General features: G+C 44.7%; 1 protein-coding gene across 13 annotated transcripts in view; it reads right to left on the bottom strand.

Annotated features, from left to right (window-relative positions):
• Positions 1-5,191: 5,191 nt before the first annotated feature.
• Positions 5,192-12,972, bottom strand: part of SAP130 (Sin3A associated protein 130) — an 86,380-nt gene continuing 78,599 nt past the window's right edge. For 7 of the 13 annotated variants that reach the window (XM_017947987.3, XM_021923446.2, XM_021923445.2 and 4 more), the window contains 3 exons: positions 9,414-9,517; positions 6,397-6,510; positions 5,204-6,138 (listed from right to left, as the gene is read on the bottom strand). In XM_017947987.3, coding sequence (XP_017803476.1) covers positions 5,980-6,138; positions 6,397-6,510; positions 9,414-9,517 — 377 coding nt within the window. In that variant the 3' untranslated portion in view covers positions 5,204-5,979. Of the gene's footprint in view, positions 6,139-6,396; positions 6,511-9,413; positions 9,518-12,972 lie in introns of all 13 variants that reach the window. The other 6 variants (XM_003909275.2, XM_009185136.2, XM_009185139.2 and 3 more) reach the window with 3 other exon arrangements.

Below are 12,972 nucleotides of genomic sequence, written 5' to 3'. Positions count from 1 at the left end.
ACTACAAATACAAAAATTAGCTAGGTGTGGTGGCGTGCGCCTGTAGTCCCAGCTACTCAGGAGGCTGAGGCAGGAGAATCGCTTGAACCCAGGAGGCAGAGGTTGCGGTGAGCTGAGATTGCCCCACTGCACTCCAGCCTGGGCAACAAGAACAAAACTCCGTCTCAAAACAAACAAAAAAAACAACAAAAAAGAAATATCAATTGTTTTTTCTATATACCACCAGTGAACAACTGGAATTTGAAACTAAAAACCTAGTGCCCTTTACAATAGCACCAAAAAAATCAAACACTTACAAATCTTAGTGAAACATGTATAGGATGTATATGAGGAAAACTGCGAAAACTCTACTGAAAGAAATCAAAGATATAGATAAATGAAGGGATAGTTCATATTTGTGAATTAGAACACACAACACTGTTATCAATTATTTGCAACTTGATCTACAAAGTCTACATAATGCTAATCAAAGTCTCAGCAAACTATTTTGTAGATGTCAACAGAGTCTATAATTTATAGGGAAAGACAAAAGACCGGAATAGCCAACACAAGAATGAAGAACAAAGATGAAGAACTGACACTGCCCAACTTTAGGACTTACTACAAAACTACACTGACGTGCTATTCATCAAGGAAGTGGATCCACGGAACAGAAGAGAAGGCCCCACACATAAGTCAATTGATCTCTGACAAGAGAGCAAAGGCTTATTAGCAACGGCTTCAAAGAGAAATCTTATTAGGATTTCAGTGGAGCAAGGAGAGGCTTTTCAACAACTGGTGCTGGAACACAACTGGATGCTCATACGACAAAACAAAACACAAAAGCCCTGACTCATGCCTGTAATCCCGACACTTCGGGAGGTAGAGGAGGGTGGATCGTTTGAGCTCAGGAGTTTGGGACCAGCCTGGACAACATGGTGAAACGCTATCTCCATAAAAAATACAAAAATTAGCTGGACGTGGTGGCATGCGCCTGTAGTCTCAGACACTTCAGAGGCTGAGGTGGGAGGATCGCTTAGGTCCAGAAGATTGAGGCTGCCGTGAGCCGTGATCATGCCACAGCACTCCAGCCTGGATGAGAAAGCGAGACCCCGTCTCAGAACAAAAACAAAAACAAGAAATCCTTGACAGACCTTACATCTTTCATAAAAACCAACTCAAAATGGGTCATAAACCTAAATACAAAACATGAAACTATAAAACTCATAGAAAACAGGAGAAAATCTAGGTGCCTTAGGTTTAGCAGTATCTTTAAATGTCCAAAGCACAATTCATGAAAGAAAAAATTAAAAAGTTGTTACTTTATTAAAATTAAAAACTTCTGGCTGGGCGCGGTGGCTCACGCCTGTAATCCCAGCACTTTGGGAGGCCGAGGCGGGTGGATCACGAGGTCAGGAGATCGAGACCATCCTGGCTAACACGGTGAAACCCCGTCTCTACTAAAAATACAAAAAAACTAGCCGGGCGAGGTGGCGGGCGCCTGTAGTCCCAGCTACTTGGGAGGCTGAGGCAGGAGAATGGCGAGAACCCACAAGGCGGAGCTTGCAGTGAGCTGAGATCTGGCCACTGCACTCCAGCCTGGGCGACACAGCGAGATTCCGTCTCAAAACAAAACAAAACAAAACAAAAAAACTTCTGCTCTTCAAAAGGTACTACTGGCCAGGCACAGTGCTGTGATCCCAGCACTTTGGGAGGCTGACAGGCTGAGGTAGGAGATTCCCTGAGAACCCCTGAGTTTGAGACCAGGTTGGGCAACATAGTGAGATCCCATCTCTACAAAAAATACAAAAATGAGCTGGGTGTGGTGGCGCATGCCTGAAGCCTCAGCTACTCGGGAGACTGAGGTGGGAGCTTTGCTTGAGCCTGGGAGGTCAAGGTTACAGTGATCTGTGATCATGCCACCGTACTCCAGTCTGGGCAACAGAACGAGACCCTGTCTCAATTTAAGATAATAATAACAATAATAAAGGCAAAGATGTGAATAGATATTTCCCCTGAGAGGATACTAAAGAAGGCAAATGAACATATGAAAATGCTCAACATCATCTATCACCAGGGAACTGCAAATGAAAATGAAATACCACCACACACCTACTAGAAAGACTAAAATCCAAAAAGCACTGACCACACCAAATACAGGAACTCTCCTTCACTGCTGGTTGTGAAATGATACACCCCATTAGAGGGCAGTTTTGCGGTTCCTTACAAAACTAAACATAGTTTTCCACCTTACAACCCAGCAATCACACGCCTAGATTTTCACCCAACCGATCTGAAAAGTGATTTACACATAAAGACCTGCACATAAATGCTTATAGCAGCTTTATTCATAATAGCCAAGAATGGAAAGCAAACCAATGGGTCCTTCAATAGGGGAGTGGACGAACTGCTGCATACTCACACAGAATACCACTCAGCAAGGGAAACAACGTACTGATATTCCTGACAAATGGATGAAGCTCAAATTACGTTGAGCAAAAGAAGCCAGACACAAGTAAGTATGTACTGCATGAATCTATATGAAGTTAACGAACCAAACGAATCTGTGTTAACAGGTGGTAGATCAGTGTTTACGTTTTTTTGTGGGGGGCGGGGTGAGGCAGAGGGGTACTGACTACAGAGAGCTGCTCCTTTGAGGTTATAGAAATGTCATGTATCTTTATTTGGGTGTTGGCTATGGGTGTATATATTTGTCAAAACACAAGATTTTGACAAATCTTATTAAGAGTTGGACATTCTACTCTGTATTTGTACAATAAAAATGATTATTTGGAAACAAAAAGTTACTGGGGCAGTGGAGGGCTGTAATTGGATGTGGCTGTGGCGAAGCTTCTGGAGATGAATGACAAGTTTCTATTTCTTACCATGGGGGTGATCTGAAAGTTGTTCTTAAGTAAGAATTTATGAATCTATACATTTGTTTCATGTACTAGGCTTTCGGATGTGTGGCATTTTATAATGTAAAAAAAAAAATGTTTTTAAGGAGTCCATTTCATCATTGGTTGGGTTGGACTACATAATCTGTAAATAAATATTCAACCCTATAATTGTATGACTCTGTATTATTACTGACAAAATCAGTAGGCCAGGTGCAGTGGCTCACGCCTGTAACCCCAGCACTTTGGGAGGCTGAGGCAGGAGGACTGCTTGAGGTCAGGAGTTTGAGACTGGCCTGGGCAACATAGTGAGATCCCTCCTCTACAAAAAATTAAAAAACTAGCTAGGCACGGCGGTGTGCGCCTGTAGTTCCAGCTACTCAGGAAACTAAGGCAGGAAGATTGCTCATACCTGGGAGGTCGAGGCTGTGGTGAGCTGTGTTCGTCTCACTGTATTCCAGCCTGAATGACACCAAGACTATCTCAAAAAAACAAAACAAAACAACACTCGTTATGCAGACATAAAAATATTACAAGACATTTTCTTTCTAAATGTTTTTTGTAGAAGTGGGATCCCACTATGTTGCCTAGGTTGATCTCGAACCCCTGGGCTCTCAAGAGATCTTCCTGCTTCAGCCTTCCAAAGTGTTGAGATTATAGGCGTGGGCCACGATTCCTCTTTAATAAAACTTTGGGAGGCTGAGGCAGGAGGACTGCTTGAGGTACTTTTGTTTTTAGACAGGGTCTCACTCTGTCACCCACGCTGGAATGCAGAGGTGTGATCTCAGCTCACTGCAGCCTCTGCCTACCAGGTTCAAGTGATTCTCCTGCCTCAGCCTCCTGAGCAGCTGGGACTACAGGCGTGTGCCACCAAGCCCTGCTAATTTTTATTTTTTTAGTGGACACAGGGTTTCACCACATTGGCCAGGTTGGTCTCGAACTCCTGAGCTCAAGTGTTCCGCCTGCCTTGGCCTCCCAAAATGCTGGGACTACAGGTGTGAGCCACTGCGCCCGGCCAATAAAACTATATTCAAAAACCATTGTTTGTAGGCAGGAATCATCCCCTCTGCCTCTCCTAAGTTGTGACTGCATTGTCCTCAGAAGGGGAAGACATCCTGAAAACACTATTTTCTAATCTGCACTGACTTTAAGGCTTGTACTGACAAGCTTTCTGCAAAAAAGTAATCTCTAGCCTGAGCAACACATGACATCCCACCTCTTACAAAGAAAAAAAAAAAAAAAATTAGCTGGGTATGGTGGCAAGCACTGGTAGTCCCAGATACTCAAGAGACTGAGGCAGAAAAATCGCCTGAGCCCAGGAGTTGGAGGTTGCAGTGAACTATGATTGAGCCACTGCACTCAGCCTGGGTGACAGAGTGAGATCCTGTCTCGAAAAAAAAAAAAAAGCCATAGAGAACATGTCTATAATACAGGCTCCTACATACTGAATCCCGTCCTGCTCTAGCCAAAGACCACATGTGACCACTAAGGCAACGTGTACACTGATGAGAAACTCCAGCAAAGGAACACTGTTCTAGGAGTTACACTAGACTGGCGCCTAGTAAAACCTTTTCAAGTTTTCTCCATATCCTCATGAAATACTCTAGTCCAGCAGCCTCAACTGCGCCCAGGATGTCTTTAGCCTAGGCTCTGCAGGCCTGGGTGGTCTCCCCAATCCCACAGATGACAGCTTACCATTCTACTATGAGGAAGGCTGTCTCAGGCGAGCCAGGGCCTTGGTCCCAAAGGCATGGGCAGAAATGGAACACTGCCCGTCTCAAATCTGTTCAGGTCAGAGCGAAGGGAAGTGCTCCAGCCCCAACCTGGTAGCTGAAAGCAGGTGTCCTAAGGAAGGAGGGTGGTCAGGTCTTGTCTGCAGAGCAGAAGCCTCTGAGAAAAATCTTTCCTGCTCTGTCGCATGGAGGCCAGACAGAGGTGGTTGGTCTTTTGCCCACAGGAAGCGGATCTGAGTTACCTTTCCACTCAGGTTAGTTCAGAGGAAGAGGAACCTGTGGAGAGGATCCACCCACCCGAAAGCTCCGCCCCCAGTACTGCAGCCTTAACAGTCCTAGAATTGGACCAATTTATATCCGCACTGGGCCACAATACAGGCTCATATTTAAGAGAGCCAAGATCCAACAGATTTCACCACTGTAGCATACTCAAACTACTCTGATAAGTGGAACTCTATGCGAACAGCATAACTTCAACAGACAAAGTAGGCTCCCAACAACGTGTGAAAAACCAAAGCAGGGTAAACATTTCAGCGAAAGTCAGTGTGGCGCTGATTCACTTGACAGAAAGATGCAAACTGCGCATGTACAAAAACCTCTTTGAGTCCTTTATTAACGTCTGGAGATGTGTGGTACATACGATTAACAGCATCACACCAGCTACAGAAGTACAGAGAACCAAGAGAATGTACTTCAGAACAAGGATCTGAGAGCACCTTACGGTGTTGCCTGCTCTGAACCTCCACAAAAACCCAATTCTGACACACGCAAGACAGACGATATAACAATTTCACTTGGGAATGGTTCCTTTAAAAAAATGACAAGAACTAATAGTTCAAACCCTTTAGAGTGTGAGATGCGGCAGCTCGCTTGGTGCCATGGCACTGTTGTAAAAGGCCAACGTGGGCATTTGAAGGTCAGGCAGAAGAACCGAATGGGGTGGGTGGAAGAGGTTTTATTTTCAGTGTAGAGAGATAACAGATGGTCCGAGTGGATACTTTCAGTCCAGGCTCAGTATGGGGCCTGCAGGAATCCACGAGATAAATACAGTCTATGAACCGGAAGGCTGAATAACCCCAGCCAGCCATCCTTGTCATTGCTTCCAACTGGTGGACACTGACGCATCCGGAGTCACTTATGACACAGAGCAGGTTTAACAGGGGTGCCCCGAACGCAAGAAGGCGGCTCACTGTGTCCAGTCAGCTCTGATCCTTTCACGCCACTGGATGTCACGGGGCCCTCTGCTTTCACATGTGAACTAAGGAACACTTCCTTTATTTCAAAGTTCCACTTTGGAAAACCAAACCCCCCCCCCCACCCCCACCATCATTCTCCATCAATTTGCTTCCAAACTCCTGATTCTTCTGGGTCTAGACTTTTTCCTTTCGCTTCAATTTGGACACTTTTTTGACAGTCCCGTTCTTGTTCAGAAGCTTCAGGACGCGGTCTTTATGATCTAAAACCTTAAGCATGGAGTCTCTGGCTTCACTGATTTGATCCATCACGAGTTTACACCTCTGCATATTTCCCTGAAACAGAAGACATCACATCATCAATCAGTGATTGTGAGGGCAGTACGGCTTTTAAAAAAACTGCTTGCCTTTGGGCAGAGGCCGCGTTGAGGCTTCCACATAGAGAAAACGTCTTCTTGTTTCTCAGCAGTGCAGGCTGAAGCACATGTTTTTAACTGAAGATATGAGGGATACGGGGGGCAACAGGAGAAGTAGGGCTTTACAGAAAGCAACTTCACAAAGTGGATGATCAGAAGGGAAGGGGCTCACTCAAACCTGTATCAGTTCATTTATTCGGTGGAGATCATCATCGGTTGCTGCTTTTTTCTTTGGGATAATCCCTTCCTGCAGGTTGGTAAGTCTTTCATAGACATCATGTTCTAGATTCGTCTGCAACACACAAAAGGGAGAATATCATGACCTCGGAAATATTTTTAAATGTCAACCCCAGGCAAATGAACCCACCTTGAATCACCTTTGTAAACTGTCTAAGAGTTGTTTGGGTGACAATGTCCTTTCTCCTAAGGACTAAGATACTAAGGTTTAAAAACAGTAAAGGGGCTGGGCACGGTGGCTCACGCCTATAATCCCAGCACTTTGGGAGGTTGAGGCGGGTGGATCACCTGAGGTCCGGAGTTCGAGACCAGCCTGACCAATGTGGTGAAACCCCATCTCTATTAAAAATACAAAATTAGCCGGGCGTGGTGGTGCGTGCCTGTAATCCCAGTTACTCGGGAGGCTGAGGCAGAAGAATCGCTTGAACCCGGGAGGCAGAGGTTGCAGTGAGCTGAGATCGCACCATTGCACTCCAGCCTGGGCAACAAGAGTGAAATTCCATCTAAAAAACAAATAAATACAATACAATAAAATAAAGGCAGTAAAGGAAACGGATCAACAAAGATTGACATTATAATTTGCCATAGTTCAGAGTCTATCTTCAAGGATAACTTTTGAATACTGCCTTGAATCCACAATTCTTCTGAAACACAAGTCTCCAAGTTTCACAGAAGTGATTTCTGCTAAGTCAGAAGTAGCCAAGGTACTACATTTTTTAGATACTGACAACAGACAATGTTCTTCAGGTCACTGCTACTGAAAAGAAGGAAAAACTTTATGAGGTTGTTGCCTCCTCTTCACCCAGCTGGTGAAGGAGGGATTCTTGCCCTAGCGTTATAGAAATGGCCAAACATATAAGATCCAACATTGGACAGATAAGATTAACAGCAGTTTATGAATCACAAATACAGTCATGCTCTGCTTTATGACAGGGATATGTTCTGAGAAATGTCTTTTGGCAACTTTGCTGTTGTGTGACCATCACAGAATGTACTTACACAAACCTAGATGTTATGGACTACCACATACTTAGACTGCATGATAGCGCCTACTGCTCCTAGACTACAAACATGTATACCATGTCACTGCAAGGAATAGTGCGGGAAACGGAAACACAGTGTTAACTGTTTGTGTGTCCAACATATCTACACATAGAAAAGGTATGGTAAAAATATGGCATGACAGATTAAAAACGGTAAAGAGCACTCACACGAATGCAGTCTATCAGGACGGTGAAGTTGCTCTGGGTGAGTCAGGGGGTGAGCAGTGAGTGAATGTGAAGCTCTAAGACATCACTGTACACTACTGTGGGCTTTACAAGCACTGTGCCCTGAGGCTACACTAAATCTATTAAAAATATTCTTCTTTCTTCAATAACAAATTAACCTTAGCATACTCTTTTTACTTTACAAACTTCTAAACTGTTTTAAACTTTTTGACTCTTTTGCAATAAAACTTAGCTTAAAATACATGTTGTGGGACAAATGTGGACACTGTTGGGCAGTTACAAAAAATTATTTTCTTTATATCTTTATTCTATAAACTTTGTTTTCTTCCTTTTTTTTGAGATAGTGTCTTACTCTGTTGTCCAGGATGGAGTGCAGTGGCGCGATCATGGCTAAGGGCAGCCTTGGTCTTCTGGGCTCAAGAGATCCTCCTACCTCAGCCTCCCAGGTAGCTGGGACTAGAGGTGTGCACCACTACACCCAGCTAATTAAAACACTTTTGTAGAGACAGGGTCCCACTATGTTGCCCGGCGGGCCTCAAACTCCTGGGCCCAAGCAATCCTCTTGCCCCAGCCTCCCAAAATGCTGGGATCACAGGCCTGAGCCACTGACCTTGGCCGCTTATTTTGGATTAAAAAAAAATTTAACTTTTTTAACTTGTTAACAATTAAAGACACAGGACAGACTGGGCAACACAATGAGACCCCTTCTCTACAATTTTATTTTTCCCCCAAGACGTAGTTTCGCTCTTTTGCCCAGGCTTGAGTGCAGTGGCACAATCTCAGCTCGCTGCAACCTCCGCCTTCTGGTTTCAAGCGATTCTCCTGCCTCAGTCTCCCGAGTAGCTGACGCCTGCCACTATGCCTAGCTTATTTTTGTACTTTTAGTAGAGACGGGGGTTTCACCATGTTAGCCATGGTCTCAAACTCCTGACCTCGTGATCTGCCCACCTCGGCCTCCCAAAGTGCTGGGATTACAGGGTTGAGCCACCACATCTGGCCTCTACAAAAAATGTTTAAAAATCAGCCGGGTGCAGTGACTCACACGTAGTCCCAGCTGTTTGTGGGGGCTAAGGTGAGAGGATTACTTAAGCCCAGCAGGCTGATCATGGCTGTAGTAAGCCATGATTGTGCCACTGCACTCCAACCTGGGCAACAGAGCAAGACTCCGTCTCAAAGAAAAAACAAAAAACAAAAACAAAACCAAAAAAGAACAGGAGAGAGGGAGAGGTATGACCTGGTCTCTGGATGATGATGTGTTGACTGGCTTATCTGAATACTACTGGAATATTGGAAGCTGGCAGGGAACTGGAGTCTACTACTCAGCAAGGAGCAGGAGTTGTGTGCCTGGTCCCTGTGGTATGAGGGGTTGTTTGGCTAGAAGACTTCATCTGAGGGAGCAGAGTTGGGAGGAGGGACTCTCGGTTAGGCCATTTGAGGCTCCCCCTATTTCAGATGTCACAACATGACATAACACTGAATCTTAAATTTAGGTCTTACACCACAGTTGTCCCATATATTTTGGATCTGGGTACCAGAACTCAAATATATTTCAGTTTTAATCACATGTAACTGACACAGTGATATTACACAGCACACATAAAAATGCTACCATAACCCATGTTAGCTGGGAATGCTTCACAGTTACTTTTAAAAAGCTCTATGAACTCAGCAATCTCCAGTGTCTTCTCCTTTCTTCAGCATGATGAACAACTGCTAGAACTCCACCTACCAGCTGTAGTAACTGGGCGGCACAGAGGTGAACTTTCCAGCCTTGAGCACGACAGGATACTCCTTTCTGATTAGCTATTTCCTGCAGCATAGCTTTCTTCTCCTCTGGAACCATAAAAAACAAAAATATGTGTATTTCAGTGTTTAAAAAGGTAAATGATTTGTGTTCAAGCAGTGTAAATGCCATTATTTTAATAAGAATTTTGTTATGTTTTTGAGACAATGGTACAATCTCGGCTCACCGCAACCTTCGCCTCCTAGGCTCAAACGATTCTCCCATTTCAGCCTCCCAAGTAGCTGGGACTACAGGTGTGCGCCACCACGCTGGGCTCACTTTTGTGTTTTTTGTAGGGATGGGGTCTTGCTATGTTGACCAGGTTGGTCTTGAATTCCTGGGCTCAAGCAATTTGCCTGCCTTGGCCTCCCAAAGTTTTGGGATTACAGGCATGAACTGCCGTACCCGGCCATAAGAACTTCTTTCTTTGAGGTAATGGTTTCATGTAGGAGAGGTAAACCAAGAGGACTCCAGGCTGCTTACTTCCCTCCTTCCCCTCCACTAAGTGCTACCTCCTAAAGCAGGGCTGTCACTCAGAGAGAAGCTTGCCACATGTCAAGCCGGGGCCTCCCCCATCTCCAAGGCCCTGGCTCAAACATTTGGCCGGAAGACGTGGGCTGTAAAACAGATGCCTTCTAACTTCTTCCTGAAGGAAGTGAGTCCATTTGCAAGAGTGTGAAGAAGTTCAAACCTAAAGGTGCTCCTGAGAGCAGTGGAGGCTGTGGTGAAGGGAATTGCGGGAGATTTGTGGAACTAATGAAGATGTAGCCTAGACCTTGTGCAGGCTAGTTTGAAGGAAAGAACAAAGCATAAGAGGTGCTGGGATTACAAGAGGGAGCCTTTCCAAGGGCAGAACAACTTTATCAAATCAAGAAAGAACTCTTCTTTTTCTGTTTCGAACACTGTTTATCATGAAAAGGTGTTTAGGCCGGGTGCGGTGGCTCAAGCCTGTAATCCCAGCACTTTGGGAGGCCGACATGGGCGGATCACGAGGTCAGGAGATCGAGACCATCCTGGCTAACACGGTGAAACCCCGTCTCTACTAAAAGATACAAAAAACTAGCCGGGCGAGGTGGCGGGCGCCTGTAGTCCCAGCTACTCAGGAGGCTGAGGCAGGAGAATGGCGTAAACCCAGGAGGCGGAGCTTGCAGTGAGCTGAGATCCGGCCACTGCACTCCAGCCTGGGCGACAGAGCGAGACTCTGTCTCAAAAAAAAAAAAAAAAAAAGGTGTTTAATTTTGTCAAATTTTCTCTATTGACTGATACAATCATGTGATTTTTCTTCTTTAGCTTTCGTTGTGGGTTGGCTTTCTTCCCGAAAGATATGTTGAAGTTCCTTGGTACCTGTGACTATAACTACACTAGAATGTAATGTAGGCCGAGGGCAGTGGCTCACACTTGTAATCCCAGCACTTTGGAAGGCTGAGGCAGGTGGATCACTTGAGGTCAGGAATTCGAAACCAGCCTGGCCAACATGGTGAAACCCTGTCTCTACTAAAAATACAAAAAATTAGCTGGGTGTGGTGGTGGGTGCCTGTAATCCCAGCTACTCAGGAGGCTGAGGCACAAGAATTGCTTGAACCTGGGAGGCGGAGGTTGCAGTGAGTTAAGACTGCACCACTGTACTCCAGCCTGGGGGACAGAGCAAGACTCCATTGCAAGAAAAAAAAAAAAAGGTAATTTGGTTAAGAAGTCATACTGGATTAAGGTGAGCTGTAAATCCAGTGACTAGTGCCTGTACAAGGAGGGAGGGAGAGAGAGAAGTAGAGAGAGAGAGAAAAGGAAGGGGAGAGGAGAGAGAGAAAGGAGGATAGGAGAGGCAGAGAGACAAAGAGAAGAATGCCATTTGAAGACGGAGACAGACTGGAGTGGTGCAGGTGGAAGCCAGGAACACCAAAGATTGCCGGCAATCACAAGAAACCAAAGAGGCAAGGGAGGATTCTCCTCTACTGCTTTCACAGCCAGCATGATCCTATCAGACCTTTATTCTGGACTTCCAGCCCCCAGAACCATGAGAGGATAATTCGTACTGTTTTATGCCACCCAGTTCACAGTACTTTGTTATGGCAACCCTAGGAAATTAATAAGGCCAGTTAATAGGGTGAATTACTTTGGCTTTCAAATGTTGAACCAGCTTTGTACAGCAAAAATAAATTCTACTTGGTCAAGGTATATACTGCTGGATTTGATTTGCTAATATTTTATTAATGCATTTTTACATCTATATTCATGAGGAATATCGATCTGTCGTTTTCTATATTTGTACACTCTGGTTTTGATAGTATGAAAATATTGGCTTCATAAAACAGATTTGGAATGTCCTTGCCTACATTTTAAAAGACACTGCTGAGAAGTGAATCATTACCTGGTGAGCCGATTATCTTATCAGTATGTAATGTCCCTCTCTGTCTCTAGCAATTTTCTTTCCTCAGAAGTTTACTTTATGTGACATTAATATAGCCACTCCTGCTTTTTTGTAAATTAATTTCATATTGTGTGAATTAATTTCGTATTGTGTGCATGCGTGGTTTTTTTTTTTTTTTGAGACGGAGTCTCACTCTGTCGCCTAGGCTGGAGAGCAGCAGCATGATCTCGGCTCACTGCAAACCTCCACTTCCCGGGGATTTGTGCGATTCTCCTGCTACAGCCTCCTGAAGAGCTGAAATTACAGGTGTGTACAACCATGCCTGGCTAATTTTTATATTTTCAGTAGGGGTGAGGTTTCACCATGTTGGCCAGGCTGGTCTCGAACTCCTGACCTCAGGTGATCCACCCACCTTGGCCTCCCAAAGTGCTGGGATTACAGGTGTCAGTCACCATGCCTGGCTTGCATGTGTTTTTCTAGCCTTTTACTGTCAATCTACCTATGCCACTGTATTCAAAGTGAGTTTCTTGTACACAGCACATAGTTGGATTGTGTTTTTTCATTGATTCTGCCAATCTGTGTTTAATTGGTATGTTTAGACTATTTACATTTATGACAATAACTAGTATGTAAGGCTTAGGTCTGCCACATTACTACGTGTTTTCTGTACTTCTTTTCTTTCCTGTGAGGTTTTTTTTTTTTTGAGACAGAGTCTTGCTCTGTCGTCCAGGCTGGAGTGTGGGGCGGTGGTGCGATCTTGGCTCACTGCAACCTCTGCCTCCCAGGTTCAAGAGATTCTCCTGCCTCACAGCCTCCGGAGTAGCTGGGATTAAAGGCGCCCGCCATCACGCCTGGTTAATTTTTTTGTATTTTTAGTAGAGACAGGGTTTTACCATGTTGGCCAGGCTGATTTTCAACTCCTGACCTCCAGTGATCCACCCGCCTCAGCCTCCCAAAGTGCTGGGATTACAGGCGTGAGTCACCACGCCTGGCCTCCTGTGAGTTTTAGTCTATCTTCATGTATTTATAGATATAATTTATATGTTATTTTGTAGCTTAGGCAAAATAGTTGCACTAAAGTTTCCTAGTCAAGAGGCACTGTGTAAAGGGGGTTAGTATGAATATAGTGAAACAAAGATT

The sequence above is a fragment of the Papio anubis genome, chromosome 10, assembly GCF_008728515.1.
Source record: "Papio anubis isolate 15944 chromosome 10, Panubis1.0, whole genome shotgun sequence".
Lineage (NCBI taxonomy): Eukaryota > Metazoa > Chordata > Mammalia > Primates > Cercopithecidae > Papio > Papio anubis.
This window is presented reverse-complemented; position numbering and strand designations above follow the sequence as displayed.